This window comes from Protomyctophum bolini (assembly GCF_963924005.1).
Source record: "Protomyctophum bolini genome assembly, chromosome: 9".
In the NCBI taxonomy this organism is placed as follows: domain Eukaryota; kingdom Metazoa; phylum Chordata; class Actinopteri; order Myctophiformes; family Myctophidae; genus Protomyctophum; species Protomyctophum bolini.
This window is the reverse complement of record NC_137870.1, coordinates 26,920,400-26,941,208: the sequence shown is the minus strand read 5'-3', so window position 1 is coordinate 26,941,208 and position 20,809 is coordinate 26,920,400. Positions and strand designations below refer to the sequence as shown.

The window sequence follows — 20,809 nt, the reverse complement described above, 5'->3', positions numbered from 1 at the left end:
GTTCAACGGAGCCCGTCGTGGTGATAACCTATGGGGCCTTCAACACGGCACAGCCCTGCATAGAGCCTGCCAAGAAGAGCAACGGCTCACAACGACCCGTGCCCCCACCCAGACCCCCCTGCTCCACCCAAACCAAGCTGTCTACAGCAGCGGCGCTCAGCCAGGACGCTGGGTTTGAAGCCACCATCCAACAGGCAACAGTAGACAACCTGCACCACCACTCTATGGACGAGGGTTATGGCACTATTGACAGAGCCGATGGAACCTTGAATAGTAGAGTGTGCTCGCCTCCCATTCCTCCTACTACCGTACGTTCGGCACCTATCCAGCGGATGGATGTGGTCCCCTCCAGCGACGACACCACCAACAACGACAAAGACTTTGTACCCATGCAGCTAGTGCCTGAGCCCCCGTTAGCCTACAGCACCACTCGTGCTGAATATAAACTCTACGACATACTCAGGAGGAGCAGCATGTTCATTCCGCATGTTCCACCTACTGACGACAACCGCTACCACGCCAGGAGGAGCAGCATTTCCCCTGGGCTCGGCCATCACGGTCAGGGTTACGAGTCTGACAGTCCTGCTGTACGTCGCACGGCACCCATCCAGCGGAAGGAGGTCCCCTACACCATGCCAGCTCCTGCTCCCACTGTAAGCTCAGTGCACAAGCCAGCATCACGGAAGGACATGGTCCCCAACCTTAGAGTATATATACTCTAAGTCCCCAACACCCATGCTGACAACCGCTACAGCACTTTGGAGAGATCCAGATCCTACCAGCAGCTTCTGATGTCCTCATGTCCAGGAGCAGCATGGCCTCCGGGCTAGGAGGACATCAACGTCAAATATATTATGCCACTACGCTCGGTGGCACAGTGGTAAGATGTGCCTAAAACATCTTAAGACTTTATGCGCTCTTAAATGTACTACACAAAGTACAATTGTCATAATTGTTTTACTAACTCTTAAATTAAGGGGTACTACATGTAAATATATTTCTTGACTTTATCTTGTATTCATTTTACTGAGTTTTCTTTCAGTATGTTCAATGCAATCATTAATATTTGTATGTATGTTCAATGTGCTCTTAAATGTACTACACAAAGTCATGTTTTACTAACTCTTAAATTAAGGCATACTACATGTAAATATATTTCTTGACTTCATCTTGTATTCATTTTATTGAGTTTGTTTTCAGAATGTTCAATGCAATCATTCATATTTGTACATTTTCAATAAAAATCAAATGTTCTTATATAAAATAACCTTTTTGCAGTGCTGTTTTTTAACATTGGGTTATTTGCGTAACTGGTCTTTTAACCCATACCTGAGGACGCATCTGTTTCACCTTTTAACCACTTTTAGCTGTTGAAAAATAGCAGATCTTCACGCTCTTAGAACTTGTACTTTAACTTGTAACCATTTTTGAAAAATCATAAACGTGTGCAATTATTTTAATAAATATCCTTCCCCAGCAAACGTTTTTAACTCATTAGCTTCTGGGGGGGTCTGTGGCCAAATACAGAATTCTGGGGGTCCTTGACATGAAATAGTTTGAGAACCACTGATGTAGAAACAGGTTTTTCAGAAAACTGTCATGATTTAGAAGATGTTTGTAGAATCTGGTCTTGGGTCTCAATGGAGATTGAAGATTTGCAGTGTAATAGATAAAGAAAATGTTCTTAAATGGGGGTCTGTATGGCCTATATCAAACAGACAATTACATGAAAAGGGTTTAGAATCCCTGACCTATCATATGAACTGTCCAGCAACATCTAGGCCCTGGGTTCCAAGTTTATTTTCTCTCAACATTAAACAAACCTACATACAGTTAAGTGCATTTATTGTATATGCACATTTCTGAAGTTCCAATTGAATGACTTAACCCATTGTAATACCAAATTCACACCAACATTACATAAGAAAGAGGCAAACATTGTGAAAACATCTGATCTTGTTGGGCTATTTTCACAACATTTATGTGGAACAGAGTCAAACGAAATGTAATGCCTACATGTCAGGTTTGGGAACCGTTGCATAGGCTACTGCTAGCAGTGACTGTTGAAGAATTAAGTGATTGTTAGAAATAGAAAGCCAACATGTTCCTGCAGTAACAACACTCAATCCAGCCATTTCACAAAATCAAATTATTTAATCTTTGAGAAAACAGGTCCAAGAAAAATAAACATTAAAAGTCAAATAGATAAAACGTCTTCTTTGTTGTAAGAAAATAAGGTTGTTTTCTTTACTTTGTCCTAAAGGAAAATGAAAACAATCAAATGCTAAGATGGATAAAAGCATAATAATAAAAAGCCCCCATTTCTTCTTCACAGGAGGGTAGTGCAATCAACACATTGTTACAACACACAACACAAGTAGAAAACTAGAGATTGTACATGCAGCTTCAAAAGCACGTCAGCAGGTTACAGTTCAGAGTAACGCTCTGTGGTCTCCCAACTGCCCGTTTGTTGTTGCTCTTTCCGACCGCAAAAACTAAGCCAACAAATTGTGCCCCGTGCCGTGGGAAGCCCGGTTTGTACTTTGTCGTCCGTTCTCGGCGATGAAGCAATAGATTAAGGCTTAATGTATTTCACAGGTTCATGGTTTGGTTCCATATGCGCTACAGCTCGTTTTCAATTAAAGGTTCTCAGAACCTAAATTGGGCCCGTCTCAGGAACCCTGAGTTCTGGGGAACCCATGGGGAGGGAGCGAGCAGGTGCTGTTGCTCTGGACTGGTCAAGCTGGGACCAGACGTAGACAACACCACCACCATTTCTAACTTTTATTTTATACTTTCAAAAATAGAAAATGTCTTGAGAATTATCTGAAAGGGCATGCCCAAAATAGAGATGCCAGGGTTAATGTTAAAGTACATACAATCTTCAGCCACAATCAAACTGAAAAACTCTGGTTATAATGGAAAGGGAAAAAACATTAAGGTTTCAGGTTCTGTATGATTCTAGGTTACCTTTGTACGTAGTCGAAAACAGCCATTGGAGACCCATGATCGGGGACCATTTAACAATGTTTACTACATCTTAACCCAGAACACTTGGCAGTTGGCAGTTTCAAAACCATAACAAAGTGAACACAAAAATATTTAAATGTCACAGAGGAGTGTCTTTCTTCCAGGTTGGATTTGATCATCTGTAAAACACCAGCTTCTTCTATTATGCTCCCAGTGAAGGAATGTGACAACAAAATATCAGTTTGTCTCAAAGAAAAAGAAACATTTTGTTTAATAACAAAATCACATCCAGGAAGATTAGCATCTAGTAACCGTTATGGTGGAAGATAATGGATCAAATTAACTGTACTGTAGAAAATACAGTTATTGTTTATTTGTTTTGTACAATCTACAGTGGGGAGTTGTGATTTACTTTACTCACAGTTTGTAGGACCAATCATAGATGGTTAGAGAAAAGCTAAGCTTGTACAGTTTCCTATTGGTCATCTCAAAGCCTTTTCTACAGCAGTGGTCAGCAATCTGGTACACTATCCTAGTATCCTACCAGGACTTTTAGTACTGCTGGTTTTCTATTCTACCAGGACCTCTAGTACTACTGGTCTTCTATCCTATCAGGGCCTCTACTACAGCTGGTTTTCATATAAAGGGATAGTTTAAGGCAGGGGTCTTCAACATTTTTCTAGCCAACGACCCTTAGCTGAGGGGAAGCAGGGACCCCCACTACATATTCTCCCACTCCCTTGTTGAAGACCCCGGGTTTAAGGCGTGGCCATGACATACAGAGCAGATAATCTATGTCTGACAGTGTATGAGAGATAGGCGCTAATAAAGCTGGGACAAAAATGGAGCAGAGACAGACAGTAGGACAGCCTAGAGGGAGACGGTGTAGGAGAGACAGTCAGTAGACTAGGACAGCTAGAACTGGACGCAGGAGGGAAGGTGCTTGTGGGATTTGACGCCACACAACAAACTGTTGCACCGAACCCACCAAAAACGTTGCACACGGCGCTTTGTTGTGCAACTGTTCTCGTCATACATGGCCACAGCGGGACTTCTGGTCATATACAATGCATTTCAATGAGAATGTGCGCACACAAAGTTTTTTTGGAAACAAAAACTTCATGTACGTGAGTGGAATCCAGTGTCTGAGCGGCCAGTTGTGAGAACGGTTGCATTCAATAACATGGAGCGGAAGAAAAACACTTGTGCTTGTGCTTGCGCCGCCTGGTGGGTTTCATGCATTAGGGTCCATTTTGGTCTGGGATGTTGAGGTCAGTCCAAATTTAACTACTTCATCACAATCTGACTTGTTCATTTCAGAGATTAGCTTCACCCTTAAAACCCTGATTGGTCCTGATCTGGAGTTTATTGTAATTCTAAATGAAAACAGCTGGTATCCATACTGCAGCCTGTAGTTTGCACAACATATGGTACCCATAACATCTTCTATACATTACATCTGGTATCTAGTATGCATAACATCTACTATGCACACCATCTGGTATATCCATAAAATATGGTTATCTTCTAACATGCTCTTCTTCCAATTTCTCCTAAATTAAAACAGAACTGAGGTAAGCTTATAGACTTGAGGTTGGAAGGTTTGCTGTGGTTTTGGGGGATCTGCTGCTAAGGCTTCAGGGTGGTGGAAGGCTTTGTGTGAAGAACCTGAGAAGTTTGGAATCTCCTGACCAGAACGGCGCCGCTGGTCCTTTGGTGAGGTCTTCTTACAGTGTTGTTCGGGGCCATTCACACCTGAGACACAGCTGTCTCCTCGGTGTGTCCTGTCTCTTCTGTGTGTCGCACAGCTCGCAATGCATTTCCAATGGGAAACAAGGTTGTGTCATCAAACCACGTGACTCCCATTGGAAATGCATTGCGAGCTGTGAGACACACAGAAGAGACAGGACACACAGAGGAGACAGCTGTGTCTCAGTGTGAATGGCCCCTTAACTGCTGCTGGGAGCTCTGGGAGTTCTGTTCCTTCTGGTAATGTCTCTGGAGGAGACATTGGTTCCTGACAACACACAAAACAACAGTGAGTTACTTTCCACTGTTCCCGTCTTCTGTCTGCATGTCTGTCTACCCCCGAATCAAGGGGTCCATCCATCGTAGGTGTTATTACGGTTGCAACTAGCCATTATTTGCATAGCGATTATCCTATCAATTACGCTTTTGCATAATCAAGCACGTTTTCAAAAGTATTTTAAATTGTCAATGTTTTTACATATCACAAATCGATTAACCACTTAAGTGTAATTTTATGCCATGTCATAACAGTGTCACGCAATGGGTCTGAGCACACTTTAGATTCTATGCGCGGACAGAAGAAGCTGTGTTTTACGTCATTTCCGTTTTTTTAGACGGCTGATGGATGGAAATGAAGCTCCACCCACGCGGTAGATTGCCATGTTGGCCAGATTCCCGGAAAAGCTTTCCCCAGCAAGCTATTAAGTGAATATTTAAGTGAATATTAGAGAGACAGCGAGATTATTTCACGGCGGACGACGTAAGTCGCAACTATTAATGAATACGTCGTATGGCGGTTTATAATACGTCGTGGCGGTTTGATGAATACATCGGCATATTAGAACTCGTGGGGAATATTAAGTGAATATTTTGTTATTTTTAAACTGCAGTCAAACTTATTTACTGATTATTTTAGTGATTTGTATTCTAAACTGATCCAACACCTCCCTCTATAATTTGCTATAATTGGCTGTACAGTAAATATTGTTGCAACTGTACAACTCATCCACCCTCTACTACCGTACCTCTTATGAGCGGAACACGTGTACAGCCCGGACCACATACTGCCTACAGATGGGACACTCGTTCATCCTCTTGCCACAGCGGGAGCAGGTGACCATGTGGCCACACTCCAGCAAGACACAGTCTATAGGAGAGTCCATGCAGATACGACACAGGCTGTCCTCCTGGAGGCCTCCCACGGTGGCTGTCGGGTCTGGAGCACAGAGAGAACACCACCAGGGATTGAGTTCTAAAACACTTGCTTTGGCCGATATATCAGCTATTATTCATTTGATGATACCGGTATAGTTATTCAGAACACAATTCATCCTACTACTCTGCCAGAAAATGTGGAATGCCCTGACACAATCCATTAAAAGATGTAAATCACTGGTTTCTTTTAAAATTGGTCTGAAAAATAAAGAGACCACCTCCATTTTTCCTCTATCATATATACATATAGTTTTGTATTTGTTGATGACATGTATTATTGTGTTAATTAATCATGCTATGTTGAGTAATTGAATATATATACCAGAATGAAACTTGATAAAAACTAAAACCAATGAATATTTGTATAACTAATAGTCATAGAAATATTCATTGGTTTTAGTTTTTATCAAGTGATGTGCTGTGTCTCTCTGGTATCAGTATTCAGTAGGTTTTGTTTTTTTCATAATGTAAAAACAACTAAATGACAAATAAAGTAGACATATAAAGGAAGAGCAGTCACCTGTATCGTCTGCAGTGACGTTTGCTGGAATGAAAACACAGGAAACATTTTAGCATAAAGATAATTACATCACGTCCTGTCAAGTCTATCATCTATCCATTTCTTATCCCGTCAATTTAACCACAACTATACTATATATTTGTTTTATAATGATGAATTTAGAGTTGCAATACCCTCCATTGACTCCCCATTTATCCAATTTGCTTTTGCGATCTGCTTGTATTAAACAACGTTAAACTAACAACATTGACGCTGTATAGGCTACGCTTGAATTATCCTCTTTCAATCTGCTAAGCTTTTGTTTCATAAAAATCCACCGTAGACATGTTATGACCTACTTTACAGTATGTCAAGAAATTCCATTCTGTGATATTTTTGTTGTATTTGGAGTTTGGAAGCACTCGTTTTTATTAACGGGTTGTGCTGCTGCTGCTTGAAACAGGTGGTACCTGCAGGGCCGTTCAGTTTCTTCGACATGCGCTTCCAAACTCCAACACTTAATAAACAACAATAATCACCTGCACAGAATTTCTTGACAAAGTAGCTCATAACATGTCTTTGTCTACGGTGGATTTTTATGAAACAAAAGCTTTGCAGAGGACAATTCAAGCTTGGCCTAGAGCTGCAATGTTGGTGAGTTTAACGTTGTTTAATACAAGCAGATCGCAAAAGCAAATTGGATGAATGGGGAGTCAATGGAGGGTATTGCAACGAGTTGAAAATTGCGGCTAACTCATATTCAGACACTAGATTCTGGGTTCTTAAGACATCACCTATATTATTTCGGTCTTGGTGGTCGTGGTACAGTCTGGTAACCCTCTCCATCAACTCCCACTTTTCACAGCAGCCTTTATAGTCCACAAAGTTCCTGGCCAGGATCTCCTTGAGCTGCCGGACGCTCAGAGACTCAATGTCCTCCAGGCAGGAGATGTCTGACATGGAGGCTCTCCTCCCTGTGACCACAAGCTCCTCAGGATCCGATACCTGCAGGGAAACATAGAAGCCAATTAGGGCTGTATGTCACCATCAGGATGATTTTACGCAAGGATAAATTGACATACAAATTGATGATGGATGATTTTAGTGTTTTTTTTCCAGATTGAAAGTTGGAATATAGTATAAATAAAAATTACATTTCTTGATTGGCTTTTTGGCTATGCAAACAAGAATTGCACTGGGCAGATATGAGACTGATATATTTACTAATGATATATTCATAGTCAAAATGTCCAACAACAACAAAAAGTAGCTGAACTAGGCTTTCAATTATTGGTTATGTGATGCCGCCACTAGGTGGTGGTATTTAGTAATTTATAAAATTACTGAATTGTACGAATTGAAGTAGTGTAGAGTCTAGAGACTCTAGACTGGCTACAAGAAGCCAGTGAGATGCATGTGTTGCTATGGCAACACATGGGGAAGCCCCACCCAAGGCTCACTTAGCCTGATTGAGTGATGGGCAATCAGTATGTTTGGGCCACCTGGAGAGTTTGAGTCAGAGTGGAGGTGAACAGGGAGAGAGAGTCAGTCTGCTGGGAAGCAAGAGGAATATTTCACAAGTCTTGCTATATTATTCTATTTGGATCTTATTGGATATAGAGACCTTTATTTCCTTTCGTGGATTATTTGCTGGAGCGTTGGATTTCTAAGGACGGACTTTAAATGGCGGTAAGAGGAGGCCTACTACTACTCACAGCATTGACTGTTGGATTAGGATTTATTTTGAGACACTCTAGTGTAGTTTTTGGACAGTGCCAGGGACAGTTGGGATTTACAGTAAACCTTTTTTTTGTTGATCCGATTAAGTAAACATTTTGTCATTAAACTTTAGATTTATTAAATTGCAGTTAAACATATTACTGATTCTCTTAGTGATTTTTATTCTAAACTTACCCATCACCTCCCTCATTTTGCTATAATTGGTTCTTCAATTGTTATTGTCGCAACCGTTACAACACGGCTCACGCTAGGCTGAACTTATAGCCCCGCGAGCAAGAACCCAATGGTACGTAAAGTTTCTGACATTTGGATAACTTTACCCATAGGGTCCGGTCCCAGCTATACAGCATATAATTGGTAGACAGACGAACATACCGTTGTCAACGTCATTGCTGCGGTTTCCTCGTGCGGAAGAAGCATAAGAGCTATAGGATACAACGGAAACCGCTGCGAATTTTCCTTTGCCGCAGAAGCTGTTAAGTATTTTTAATCTGTGTTTGACCGATTGCCAGCTCTGAAATGCTCTCTTCCTTCCTTTATTGACATCCCATTGTACCGCCTAGCTGGCTAGCTAGTGGCTATAGCTAAGACAGAGCAGATCAGAGGCAGGAACGTAGGGACGCACAGCTAGCCAACCCCGCAGCTGGAGGTGGTACAATGGGATGTCAATAAACAAGGAAGGAAGAGATTAATCAGAGATACCAATCGGTCAAACACAGATTAAAAATACTTAACGGCTTCTGCGGCAAAGGAAAATTTGCAGCGGTTTCCGTTGTATCCTATAGCTCTTATATGCTTCTTTTGGGCCATCGGACCCGCACGAGGAAACCGCAGCAATGATGTTGACAACGGTATTTATGTCTGCGTTCCATCATTTGCATAAGGAAACAAACTTGTGAACAGGGACCCCATGGGTCCACGATAGAATGAGCTGACCCAGGGGGTTCCGAGAGGGGCTAGGCTGAACTGAAGATGGAGCATTACACAATACAGTGTTCAGAGGGTTTGAATAGAATGTTACAGTAAAATTGCTTATAATTGTGTGCTGCTGACACTCTGTTACACTGTCTCTCACACCACTGCTCCAGGTAGTGCTCAAATAAGAATAACATGCACACCTTGCAGTGGTGTAGGCTGCTTTTTTCACAGGGTACACTGATTATTACCACGCAGTCACACTCGCTTTTGCTGAATTAAATAACCTATACGTCTTAATTATTAACTCACTAATTAAAACTTTCTATACAACAAACTATAACAATAATAATTAGACCTAACACGTTTACGCCGCGGACAAAGCCAACTATTCTTGTGATAAATCATGACAATAAACAATGATTTGGGCAGATCAAATAATGAGAGAAGAAAAAAGGCAGGGTACAACACTACACCAAAACATTGTGTTTATTGTCATGTTTTGTCACAACAAGAGTTGGCTTTGTCCGCGGCGTAAACGTCTTTAAATAAATACTTTTTGAAACGTCTATGGGGAAAATGAATGGGTCCTCGTCGTTCTGAAAGGGGGGCGGGACTGCAACGCTCTATTAGAACAGGCTTGGCATACTGATGGCGCACTGTCATCATACGGAATGCATTAATCCTAAAACAAACAAAGTCTGCATGCAGTGCACATTGTTAGACTGGGGTAATGTATCATGTTACATTAGTTCTCTTGTTGAGAGTGGAGTTAGACAGGTGTTAATGGCTTCTTATTCCGTTGTATACAGAACATAGAAGGTGTCTATGACTGAATGAGTCCTCTTACAATGCATTACGGTGACGTTCTAACAGAACATTGAAGTGAATCTAGCTTCCCTCCTGCGTGTACAGAAACACTAGCTGGGATGGTTAGACGTTCCACTTCCACATTATTTGTTATTTTATTTGCACAGAGCATACTACGTACATGGCGCGTATTAGTGGAACGCACAACTGCACACTTGAAACAACTGCACACTTGAAATGGAATAAGACCAGAAGCAACCATTTAAACAGTTGAGTTTGGTTGTTACAGTCTGCTTGAGGTGCATAGTGCAGTGGTTCCCAAACATTTCAGTTAGAGACCCAGAACAGAGATTAGACGTTTGCCCAGGACCCAAACTAGTGAAAATAGCAGATCTACAAGAGCACAACGCATCGCTTCGTGCCAAGTTGCGAGCTTGTAGACCAGCTATTTTCACTACTTCTTAATTATTTTTAATCATGGAATTTCTTAGATGTTTGTTTTAAAATGTATACAATTATTATTTTTGTATTTAGAAAAAAAACAAAAACATGTTGAAATGTATAATTTTTAAATGTAGGAAAAGAAAATTAGATTTTTACTCGAGTAAAAACCCACAGAAAGGGTCCCAACCCACTGTTTGGGAACCAGTGGTGTAGTGTGCATTACCTGGCTGTCATCCTGTGTGCTGGGTGGGGGTACAGACTCTGTAGAGGTGGAGGTGGAGGGTGGGGTGGATGACGCGGTGGTGTCGGGCGGATCTGTGCTGACATTGGTGGTGATGTTGATGGAGTCTGTGGACTGGTGCGTCACTGTGGGGGCGGGGGGGTCGTCTGGAAGGCTCTGGGAGGAGGGGGGGTCTGAGGGGGGGTCGTAGCTGTCCGACGACGGAGTCTGCTGACCCAGAACCAGGTCTACTAACTCCTCCTAAAACAAAACCAAGAAGAAGAAGTTAAGTCTACCGAGAGAAAAACAGCAATGAACAGCTATTAACCACTTAATCCCAAATCTGGGAACCCTTCTACAAAAAAGAAAAGAGAGCCCTCTGCTGTTTGTTTCCTTGAATTTGCCTCTGGGGGCGCCACCCAATTTGCCTGACAGTGACACAGCCTGAAATTTAATTTCGTTTCACTCCATTATTCAATCTGAATGCCCTCTTTTCTCAACCGAGAAAACCCCGGCTTCTACAGCTTCATCAGACCCTGAATGTGAGGCTAGTGATCTGCTAGCGATTCAGAGGCTGGAGCCAGGCTGAGACTACCACCCAATAGAATGTGGATAAAGGTGACTCCACACCAAACAGTCTTGTTCAGACTAGTCAAAGACTACGGTACTTAAAACTGCAAGACTAGCATTTTTAATCAGCACAACACCGATGAAACATTCGTTTGCAGTGTTGACAGTTCTGCTTATTATAAGCGACTTTGGGCTAGTTTTCCTGTAAAATAGTGAAATTAGTCATAGTTGCGCATTGCTTTAGTTTGGGCTCGTATAGTTGCTTATTTGGGCTTGCTTTCACGATTCTTTTTGAACATAGGTGATGTAATAGGGGCTCAAGTGGTGAAACTGGTTGCCTTCTTTTGGGTTTGTTTTCATAGACCTGGTCCTGGTCGCTTGTTTCACTCACAGAATCTGGTAACACCGGAAATTCTGCATCTGCACCTAAACACAGTATTTTTTCGCTAGCTTTGCTTTGGAGTTGAGATTGAGAATATGGTATCTAGTTCACACTACACCAGTAGTCAGCCCTGAAACATGACGAGCAGACTAGATGTCCACTCTACGGTGGAGTATTTACCCCTTCATCACTACAACACGGATAGCGTCGGCTCCCGAGGTCGGCAACCGACTGAACATGCTCGGTTCTTCATCAACGGGTTCTGACGCGTCGGGAAGCTGATATCGACGGCAGCTTGTCGTGAGAAGTCTCCTGCCAACAAGCTCCCGGCGCTTTCAAACTGGCCAACAGCTGACCGTCTGCGCTGTCTGGAGCTGCCGCTGCACCCGTTTCAGATATTATCACACGATAATCAAAATAATGTTCGTAATCGGCACCTTAGAAATACCCCCATTATGTAATAATCAACACACTGTGAAATCCGGAACGGAAACTATGGGAGCGTTTGCTTTTTGTGTCAATGACGGAAGCGCAGCGTGTCTGGTGGCCTTGAGCCACGTGAGGCACCGCCGAGCAGAGCGTTGCGAAGGCCACCAGACCCGACTCAGCGCCGTCCGAGTTACGTCCCGATAGGCAGAGAATAGTAAATATTAGTATCCCCTAGTTTCCATGCCCCGACAATAGAGTTGGAAATGACACGTTCAGCAGGGGGAGTCCTTGACCAGGCTATATCTGCACCACCATGGATGCGTGCAGTACGGGTGAACACAGCCAAACACCACAATGTCTAGTATGCCAGTATGCCATATTGGCCACATTCCAACGTACAGTTGATTTAGTATATTTAATACAGTGATAACGGACGAATCCGCTGGCCTTAACAGGACAGATAGATTCAGTAGCACAGCTCAGTACCTTTTCGCGACACATCTGGGTGGGGACCTCGTGCAGGTGGAGGTAGTCCCGTAGGTCCTTCACCTTCAGCTTCATAAGCTCCGGCCTCTCAATCAGGTTGCCGTAGAAACGCTGACAGGTGTGGCAGAGGCGGGGCCTCGGCTCCAGCTGGGCGGAACAATGTCCACAGTAGTTCTTTTTACAGTCCACACACACATGCTGTAGAGAAACAGACATATAGAGGGAGATAGGCGTTAGGCTGTAGAAACAGAAAGACAGATGAAACAGAGACAGATGTAGAGACAGAGGTTTTCAGCTGAAGAGACACACACACAAAGACAGACAGTTAATACGGTATTTAGCTGTAGAGACCAAGTAGGCCTGTCACAATTATTACATAATCGACATAATCACAATTATTTGTATGACAATTAACCATCTGCTAAAATGCCATGACTCATGATGGCAACAGCCCTCTAAGACCTGCTAAAAGTGAATACATTGTGACACGTCTATTTTTGCCACAATGCCATGCAACCAGTCTGTCATAGCAAAGCAGGGTGGGGACACAAGCACGAGCTGTTCACTGGACCAGCTAGTTAATGGACCCAAAAAAGCAACCCACAACTATGAACATTTAAGAAACTTTACAGGAAAAGCCTAAAGTCGCTTTTCCTGTAAAGTCGCTCAGTCGCATAATAGGCAGGCCTGGCAACACTGCAGACCAGCGCTGCATGCACAAAAACAGTGTTCCATCCATGCTAGTCTGTTGCACTCTGTTGGAGATGGAAAAGAGTTTCTTTGGTGGAAAGTTAATAACTAGGTCAAGTGCTACAGGCTAAGGTGGGGTCCGAAGAGGTGAGCTGTACAAATGGAACCAAATGGACCTCTAAAGCAGGGGTCTTCAACAGGGGGTCCGGTCCTCACAGGGCTACTACAGTGGGGCCACCAAATCTTTGTGTGATAGGATTCATTAACCACTTGAAGCCTATAGGGGGAGAGCGTAATGATGCGTTCGGTAGGATTTTGGCTTATTTGGGTGCCATCTTCCTGCCTACATGTAGGCTAGTAGGATGCCAGGCTACTTGGCTGCCAGTCTGTAGTTTGTAAGTTTGCTTGTCAGTGACGCTGGTGTACTGTGTATACTGTCACTGCAGTACACCATCTTCCATCTCTCTACTATCTTTGACTTGTCACAACTCTTCTACTCTATGGCTCTGGATCGATGGTGGTATTATTATTATTCGTCATTGGAAAATGTTCGGGTGATCTGATAGCCGCCTCCCCTCACGTCAAAACAGTTCTTAATGTTTAGATCATTACTTGAGAGGACATGTCCTTATGGAACCAGGTAGAGGGGAAAAACACCACGAGAGTGATCAGTCAAGATGTGATGTGTTCTCTCCACAGTAAATAAATAATCTGTCTGTATGCAATCTCAATCTGACCATTATGATTTTGATTACAAATACACTGTCATGATCGTTTGAGGACAGGTAGAGAGCAGAGCATGCATGTGTTTGGGAATGTTGCTGAAGGTTATGATATTTTGTCAGCTGACACCCAAATCAAGTGCAAGGATACAATGGAAGCATAATTCTGATGGCCCACGCCCCGTGGTGGAATGGACAAGTTAGGGTATAAAAACGGACAGGGCAGACCCATTACTGTTGCGGATGAACATTATGTTATTTACTTATTTTGTCATCTGACACCCAAACCATACATACACTGTTTATATCTACAATAGTATGTCTCCACAGTGAGGCTGGAAAATGTAGCCTCGCAGCCTACTGCTATAGCCTACTGGTACTATAGGCAGGAAAATGGCAACCAGAATAACCCGTTCTGAGTGAAACTCCTCCCTATGCACTGGCCAGTGCATATCCTTATGGTTCCATAAGGATATGTCCACATGTCTTCTTGTCAAGTAAGATTAAGAACAGTTTTGACGGGAGGGGAGGCGGCTATCGGATCAGAACACCCGAACATTTTCTAACGACGAATAATAATACCTATACCACCGTCAACCCAGAGCCATAGAGTAGAAGAGTTGTGACAAGTCAAAGTAGAGAGATGGAAGATGGTGTACTGCAGTGACAGTATACACAGTACACCAGTGTCACTGACAAGCAAACTTACAAACTACAGACTGGCAGCCAAGTAGCCTGGCATCCTACTAGCCTACATGTAGGCAGCAAGATGGTGCCCAAAATAAGCCAAAATCCTACCGAACGCGTCACTATGCCATCCCCCTATAGAACGTTGCAGTCCCGCCCCCTCGAGAGACCCGGAAAATAAATCCCCGTTCATTTTCCTCATAGACTTTTATTTAAAGACGTTTACACCAACAAAGCCAACTGTTCAACTGGGACAAATCATGACAATAAACAATGTTTTGGGCCAAACAAAGAATTAGAAAGTAGATAAAAACGGCAGGTTACAACACTTTTTTTTGTTGTTTTTCTTCTTTGTAATTATTTGTTTGGTCCTTGAAATTAAAACGTTTCAGAACCACTGCTAATTTGCTAAAACATACAAAATGAGAAATGGGGGTGGGGGTTACCTTCCTGGCGGGGGTGTCAAAACGCCCGCCACAGGCCTTACAGGAGTGCTCAGGTTGTGGGGGCGAGGGGCTGTAGCCAGAGTTGACGTAGGCCCCCTGCTGGGGGGGTTGGGGAGCGTTGGTGCTGTTTGCTTCGTGTTCGACCACAGTAGAGGCGTCCAGGCAGAACCACGAACAGCACGATGACAACATAATACACACAGCTAGGACACACACACACACACACACACACACACACACACACACACACACACACACACACACACACACACACACACACACACACACACACACACACACACACACACACACACACACACACACACACACACACACACACGTTGGTATGTTTGATTTAGTGTTATACTCCAGACAGTCAAACTCTGCACCCTTATGTTGTCGGATAGGGGAGGCTGACATTCACACATAAAATATGTTTTTAATATCGTTTAGAGAGGTTTCACAATGGTTTATAAATTAAATCTTCATGACATCACCACAACCAAAAGGGGCAGTGTGGCATTGGAGCGGTAGCTATTATTCACTTCAGTTCACTTCAGGGGAAAGGCATTCTCAACTCAGACAGTCTTTTCAGGCTTGTGCTAAGTGTAGATTCACAGAAAACGTACAAGACAATAAAATCCGCACTCAGTGGTTCCAAATATCCGTAGCTATGCTGGACAATTTATTTTACCGTTTGTGATTTGTGTAGATATTAGATATCCAGCCATAGATTCAAGTGATATAATCTTTCGGTGAACACCGAAAGATTATATCACTTGAATAAATATCAAAAACAACTTGAGAGAAAGCTACACAGCAACAAGAATGTATCGATATTATTGTTATGTTCGTTTTGTTTTGAACGGGAGCGGAGGCACCTAATGTTTAGCTTCACCAGGAGGGCTCACATGCCACTAAGCAATATTTATTTATTTTGTATAATATGTTTCTCTTTCATATTTTTAGATGCAGCTTTGGAATGCTGAATGGAGCATTCAGTGATTTGGGTGATTTGGAAAAAACCCCGGTCCAAGATGTGCAGTGTCGTGCACATGCACGCACTACAGTGGGGGGACACGAGACAGGCCAACAGCACACACACACCAAGGCCCGCCCCCGCTCGATCATGATTGGCGGAAGGCCCCTCTCTATCCCGATTGGATGAAGGCTGGGCCACCTAGCCAAAAACGGAACCTATGGTTTTTTGGCCCCCAGGGGTTAACTGGGGACTGGGAGGAACTACTTATGGTCAGCTCACTCTATAGACGAATCCAGGAGCGGGTCTCATGGTCGCAGGTTACGTATTTCCTGTAGGCGGACTCGACATAGCTGCGGGGTTTAAACCCTCACCAGGCGCACCTCTTCTACTATAGTGAACGGCAGAGTAACTGATGTTAGTCTGCCTCAAACGTTACTCTTTTACCTGCTTTTTACTAAACACTAACATTACAAAGATGCCCAGAACATCGGGATGAACCTGTGTAGTTTATGGCTGCTCCAACAGTAGTGGCAACATTAAAATAAAATAAAACGGAATGTCAAAATATCCACCGCGGTGGCTGAGACCAGAGCCATTGAGTAATGGTTGAGACGAATCAGTGAAAGGTCCTGAAAGATACATAACGTCAGCCTTACCCAATACCCAATCTTTCAGTGTTTTATGAACACAATTGCTGCTGTATTTTATACCTCATACTAAGCATTTAAAGTATGAGGTATAAAGTACAGCAGCCTTGTGTTCATAAAACAGAAAGATTGGGTATTGGGTAAGACTGGCGTTATGCATCTTTCAGGACCTTTCACTGCTTTGTCTCAACCATTACTCAATGGCTCTGGTCTCAGCCACCGCGGTGGATATTTTGACATTCCGTTTTTATATTTTTTAATGTTGCCACTACTGTTGGAGCAGCCATAAACTACACAGGTTCATCCTGATGTTCTGGGCATCTTTGTAATGTTTATTGTTTAGGTTTAGTAAAAAGCAGGTAAAAGAGTAACGTTTGAGGTAGACTAACATCAGTTACTCTGCCGTTCACTATAGTAGAAGAGGTGCGCCTGGTGAGGGCCAGTTACATTTGCCATCTACGCTGACCGATCTCAGAAATCCTCCATCCATGGAAATTATATTTATTGCTGCTATTCTTATTGTGCCTCATATTATTTCCTACAGTAGCCTCACAGTAGCCTAGCTTCAAAGCATTCATGTTCATTCAAAGTTCAACGTTTGGTCCGCATTCCAACTGCTGTCGTGCTGAGCTTAATGGATTTTCAGTGGATGTTTTCTACAGAATTATCTCAAGAGCAAAAACGGAGCTGGCGACATTAAGGCTCATTATGTCACTCAGGCGAATACCGGCTAAGTGGCCTTGTGGTTAAGAGTGTCCGCCCTTCCGCAACAATGCAACTCCTTGCAACATAACATTTTTTTGTATTTTGTTTTCTAGTGGAATTTATTATATTCCAAAACTTTTTGGGGTTAGGGTAAGTAGAATTATTTCCAAGTAGATGTACATAGTTTGATTTGGCTTTAGTCACCAGCGCAGTACATTTGTTTCGTAGCTGTCTAAAAGCCAGCCAGTGAGAGGGGTCAACTATTTCGTGAAGATAGTTCATCCGACCTGTCTTTTACTCTAATTATTTTTAATGAGGCATGTTTATCAGCCAAAGAGTTAAAAGAAGTGATATAAAAATCAAGTGCAGATTCAGCATCAGGTATGTGGAAAATATTTGGCATTCAGATATTTGACATTCAAATATCTTGGTATTCAGATGGGGTCCATGGCCAAATAAATATTAAAGAGCACTTTTAAACTGCATGTTCAATAAATTGCTCATATACTGTAATTAGTCGTCACTAAATGTTTGTAATAAGCACTCCCTTTGCGTCTCATTGGTGGTCTATGGACAGTTGAGAAAAGAATGGGGTGTACCAATTGACATCATTGATGGGGATTACACACCAATAGAAACTACTGCAGCCTCTCTCTCGCTGGAAAGTCAGTATGCTGAAACAGTAGCCATTGTTCTGCCATTAATAATATGCTGGAAAGTACCAAACCTGCCTACCGATGATGTCATTGGTAGGCGGGTTTCTGAATTGTCCACTAGCCCTCCTCTGAGACACAGACAGAATAGATAGAAATGGTGCTGTGTTATAATGAGGACCAATTACGTGAAGATTGGGTAAAAAATAAATGGGTGACGTGGTCATTTAATTTGGGGGTTCTACCTCAAACGTTTGAGAACCAGTCCGAGTACAGTAAACCATTGTATCCATTTCCATTTGTGTGCAGGTCAGGACTGCCGTGCTACATTGGGAACAGCTGGTATTTGTTTAGTCAATTTGCTTCCCCCCCTTATACACAATCACAAGTTATTAACAACTTATAAAGTTAAGCCCTATATACCCAGTTGATCAGGGTTGCACATCTTTTGAAAAATCTTGAAAGTGTGAACTAATAGAAGGCATTTGTAGAATCAGCCTCAGGTCTAAATGGGCTATTATGACAGTCATGCTCGGAATTGGGACACTTTGGGTTCATGTGGTTAATATTGATAATATGCACTAGCCACACACAAATAGTGGAAGAGTCCCAGGGTTCCCAAGGAGGCAAACTGAATGCCTTCAAATTGTCTTAAAATCTTAGACTACTCAGCAAAGCCTTTCGAGTAGTCTGATAGCTTTGAAGCCTAAACAAAAGCTGCAAAAATAGCTGTTTGAAGAAAACTATTATTTTGCATTGTACAGTGGTCTCCCACCTCAATTGTTTTTGCATAATATTGACAACCATACTTGAGGGGTTAAAACATTATATTAGCACAAGATTTAAAACACAGGCTAACTTTACAAGTGTGTGAGACTAACTTGATCATTTTAATTTATCTTGTTGAATTACAAAGGTTACTTTAATTAATCTTATTAAACTACCACAGGTAACTTTAGTTTATATTGTTAAAATACAACTTTCATTGATTTTAAGTTACAACAGGTACCTTTAACTTATTTACTTACTTCAGGAAATATCTACACATTAACTGTACAAACCTCTCCTCTACTATCAGAGAGCTTTGACTGTGAATAGTATCATTAATAATATTATTTAACCACAACAAACACGGATTAATGAACTAGCTGCACCAACTTGATCACACATGCTAACAACAGGTTATGCTAACAGTGTTAGCACAGTTGCTGAAGTTGTAAAAAATAAATAAACTTATAACAGTTATACAGTTTAACATTTCTCACATCGTGTCAATATTACATAGACACACATCTACACACACGTTGAAACAGTCTGAATGGGAAACGTTACAAAAACAAGGAATCAAATATTTATTTATTTTCTAAACTTATCTTACCTCTATCTGTCTGGTTCCTTCTTCGACCCAAACTCCGACCAGTAAGACCAGTTTAACTGCTCTTTGTATCCGTAGTGATACTTTCCGTGTAGTTTGTCATGGGTTACGGGTTTAAATGACCGTAATTCATCGTCGGGTCAACTTTGAACAGAAGGATAGTAGACTTTGTTGTTGAGCCTCTGGGGCTGTGTTAGCTAACTTGGATAAACAAAACAAACCAGGAAGAGTTGAGGGTGCCCTGCGGAACAGGTGTCACACGGGTATTGGTGACATGTAGAATCATGTTACTCCACTACACACGCACGCTAACCTCGCGTCACCAGGCTTACACGCACGCACGCAGGTCTTCGTCTTCTTCTCCCGACGAGCTTCCGGCCAACTATGGATGCCCTTCAGCGTATTGCTGCCTCCTACTGTTTTGAGTTATTGATTGACATTTTTATTTCACAGACAGTATGTAGAATGGGTACATTTCAAACGAAAGCACAAGTCAATACAAAAACTGCTACTTTGTGGACGAAACCAAAGCACAAGACTGGTCCACCAGTTTCAATTCATCATAACAAAAAGAAAAATATGTACAAATATACACTTAGGCGGGCCTATATGAAAAGAATCACACCCATGTGAAGTGAGGGGCGCTAACTCATGTTGATTAGGTGATGTAAACAAACGGTGCAAAGTTGTCATTAAATGCCATTAACAATAAAGAGACAATAGGCCTATGACGTACATATTCCCTTCATTGTCAATGGCGTTTACAAAAAACATTGACGTAAGACAAACATTAAACCTGTGTATAGGAGAGGCTAGCGCCCCTCAAAAACAGGAAATCATCATATAAAGAAAGTTAAAAAGGGAAAAACATGTACAGTATGGGGGGGAGAAAGGATGGGATTTTTATTACAGGGGCCAGTTTAGATTTCGAATTGCAGCTGTCCGTAGGTGCTCTTTGAGAGCGGTTTTGAATGGATTCTCACACACACACGGATCAGGGGTAGAGTGGCATGGATGGTTGCCAGTTCGAACCCAGGCTCCCCCAGAGTTTAATAGTGTCGAAGTGTCCTTGAGCAAGACACTGAATCCCTAATTGCTCCAAGGTTGGTACCTTGCCTATGGTTTCCTCCGGCATCGGTGTATGTATCGTGTGTGAATGGAATGCACAAAAGCGCCTTGAAGTTGAATAAATGCGCTATAACACACACGTTTCTCCCCAGCAGAGACCTGGCCAGGCTGGATCCTGAGATGTTTGTTCATGCAACACAAATAGTCCGGCAGCCGAGGTGAATGGGTGGGAAATTTGGTATATGGTAGTCTTTTTATTGGCCTAAAATATTGCCGATATACTATACATAAGCTGTCAGTATTGAGCAATGTTTTATAGGGGTTTCTTGTGACCCTTACCATTAACATCCTATGGCAGACAAAAATGTCCTTTCCTTTTGCTTTAAGTAGTATGTAATGTGACAT

The 20,809-nt window shown here is 42.4% G+C and overlaps 1 protein-coding gene across 1 annotated transcript; it reads right to left on the bottom strand.

Annotated features, from left to right (window-relative positions):
* Window positions 1-2,145: 2,145 nt before the first annotated feature.
* On the bottom strand, window positions 2,146-19,630 carry rffl (ring finger and FYVE-like domain containing E3 ubiquitin protein ligase). The gene is made up of 8 exons (XM_080772823.1): window positions 19,340-19,630; window positions 14,975-15,177; window positions 12,430-12,627; window positions 10,566-10,823; window positions 7,228-7,438; window positions 6,455-6,478; window positions 5,745-5,935; window positions 2,146-4,987 (listed from the first exon to the last, which is right to left on the bottom strand). The coding sequence occupies exons 2-7, from the start codon at window positions 15,164-15,166 to the stop codon at window positions 5,748-5,750; spliced, it is 1,071 nt and encodes a 356-aa protein (XP_080628949.1). The 5' UTR covers window positions 15,167-15,177; window positions 19,340-19,630; the 3' UTR covers window positions 2,146-4,987; window positions 5,745-5,747.
* Between the last annotated feature and the right edge of the window lie 1,179 nt (window positions 19,631-20,809).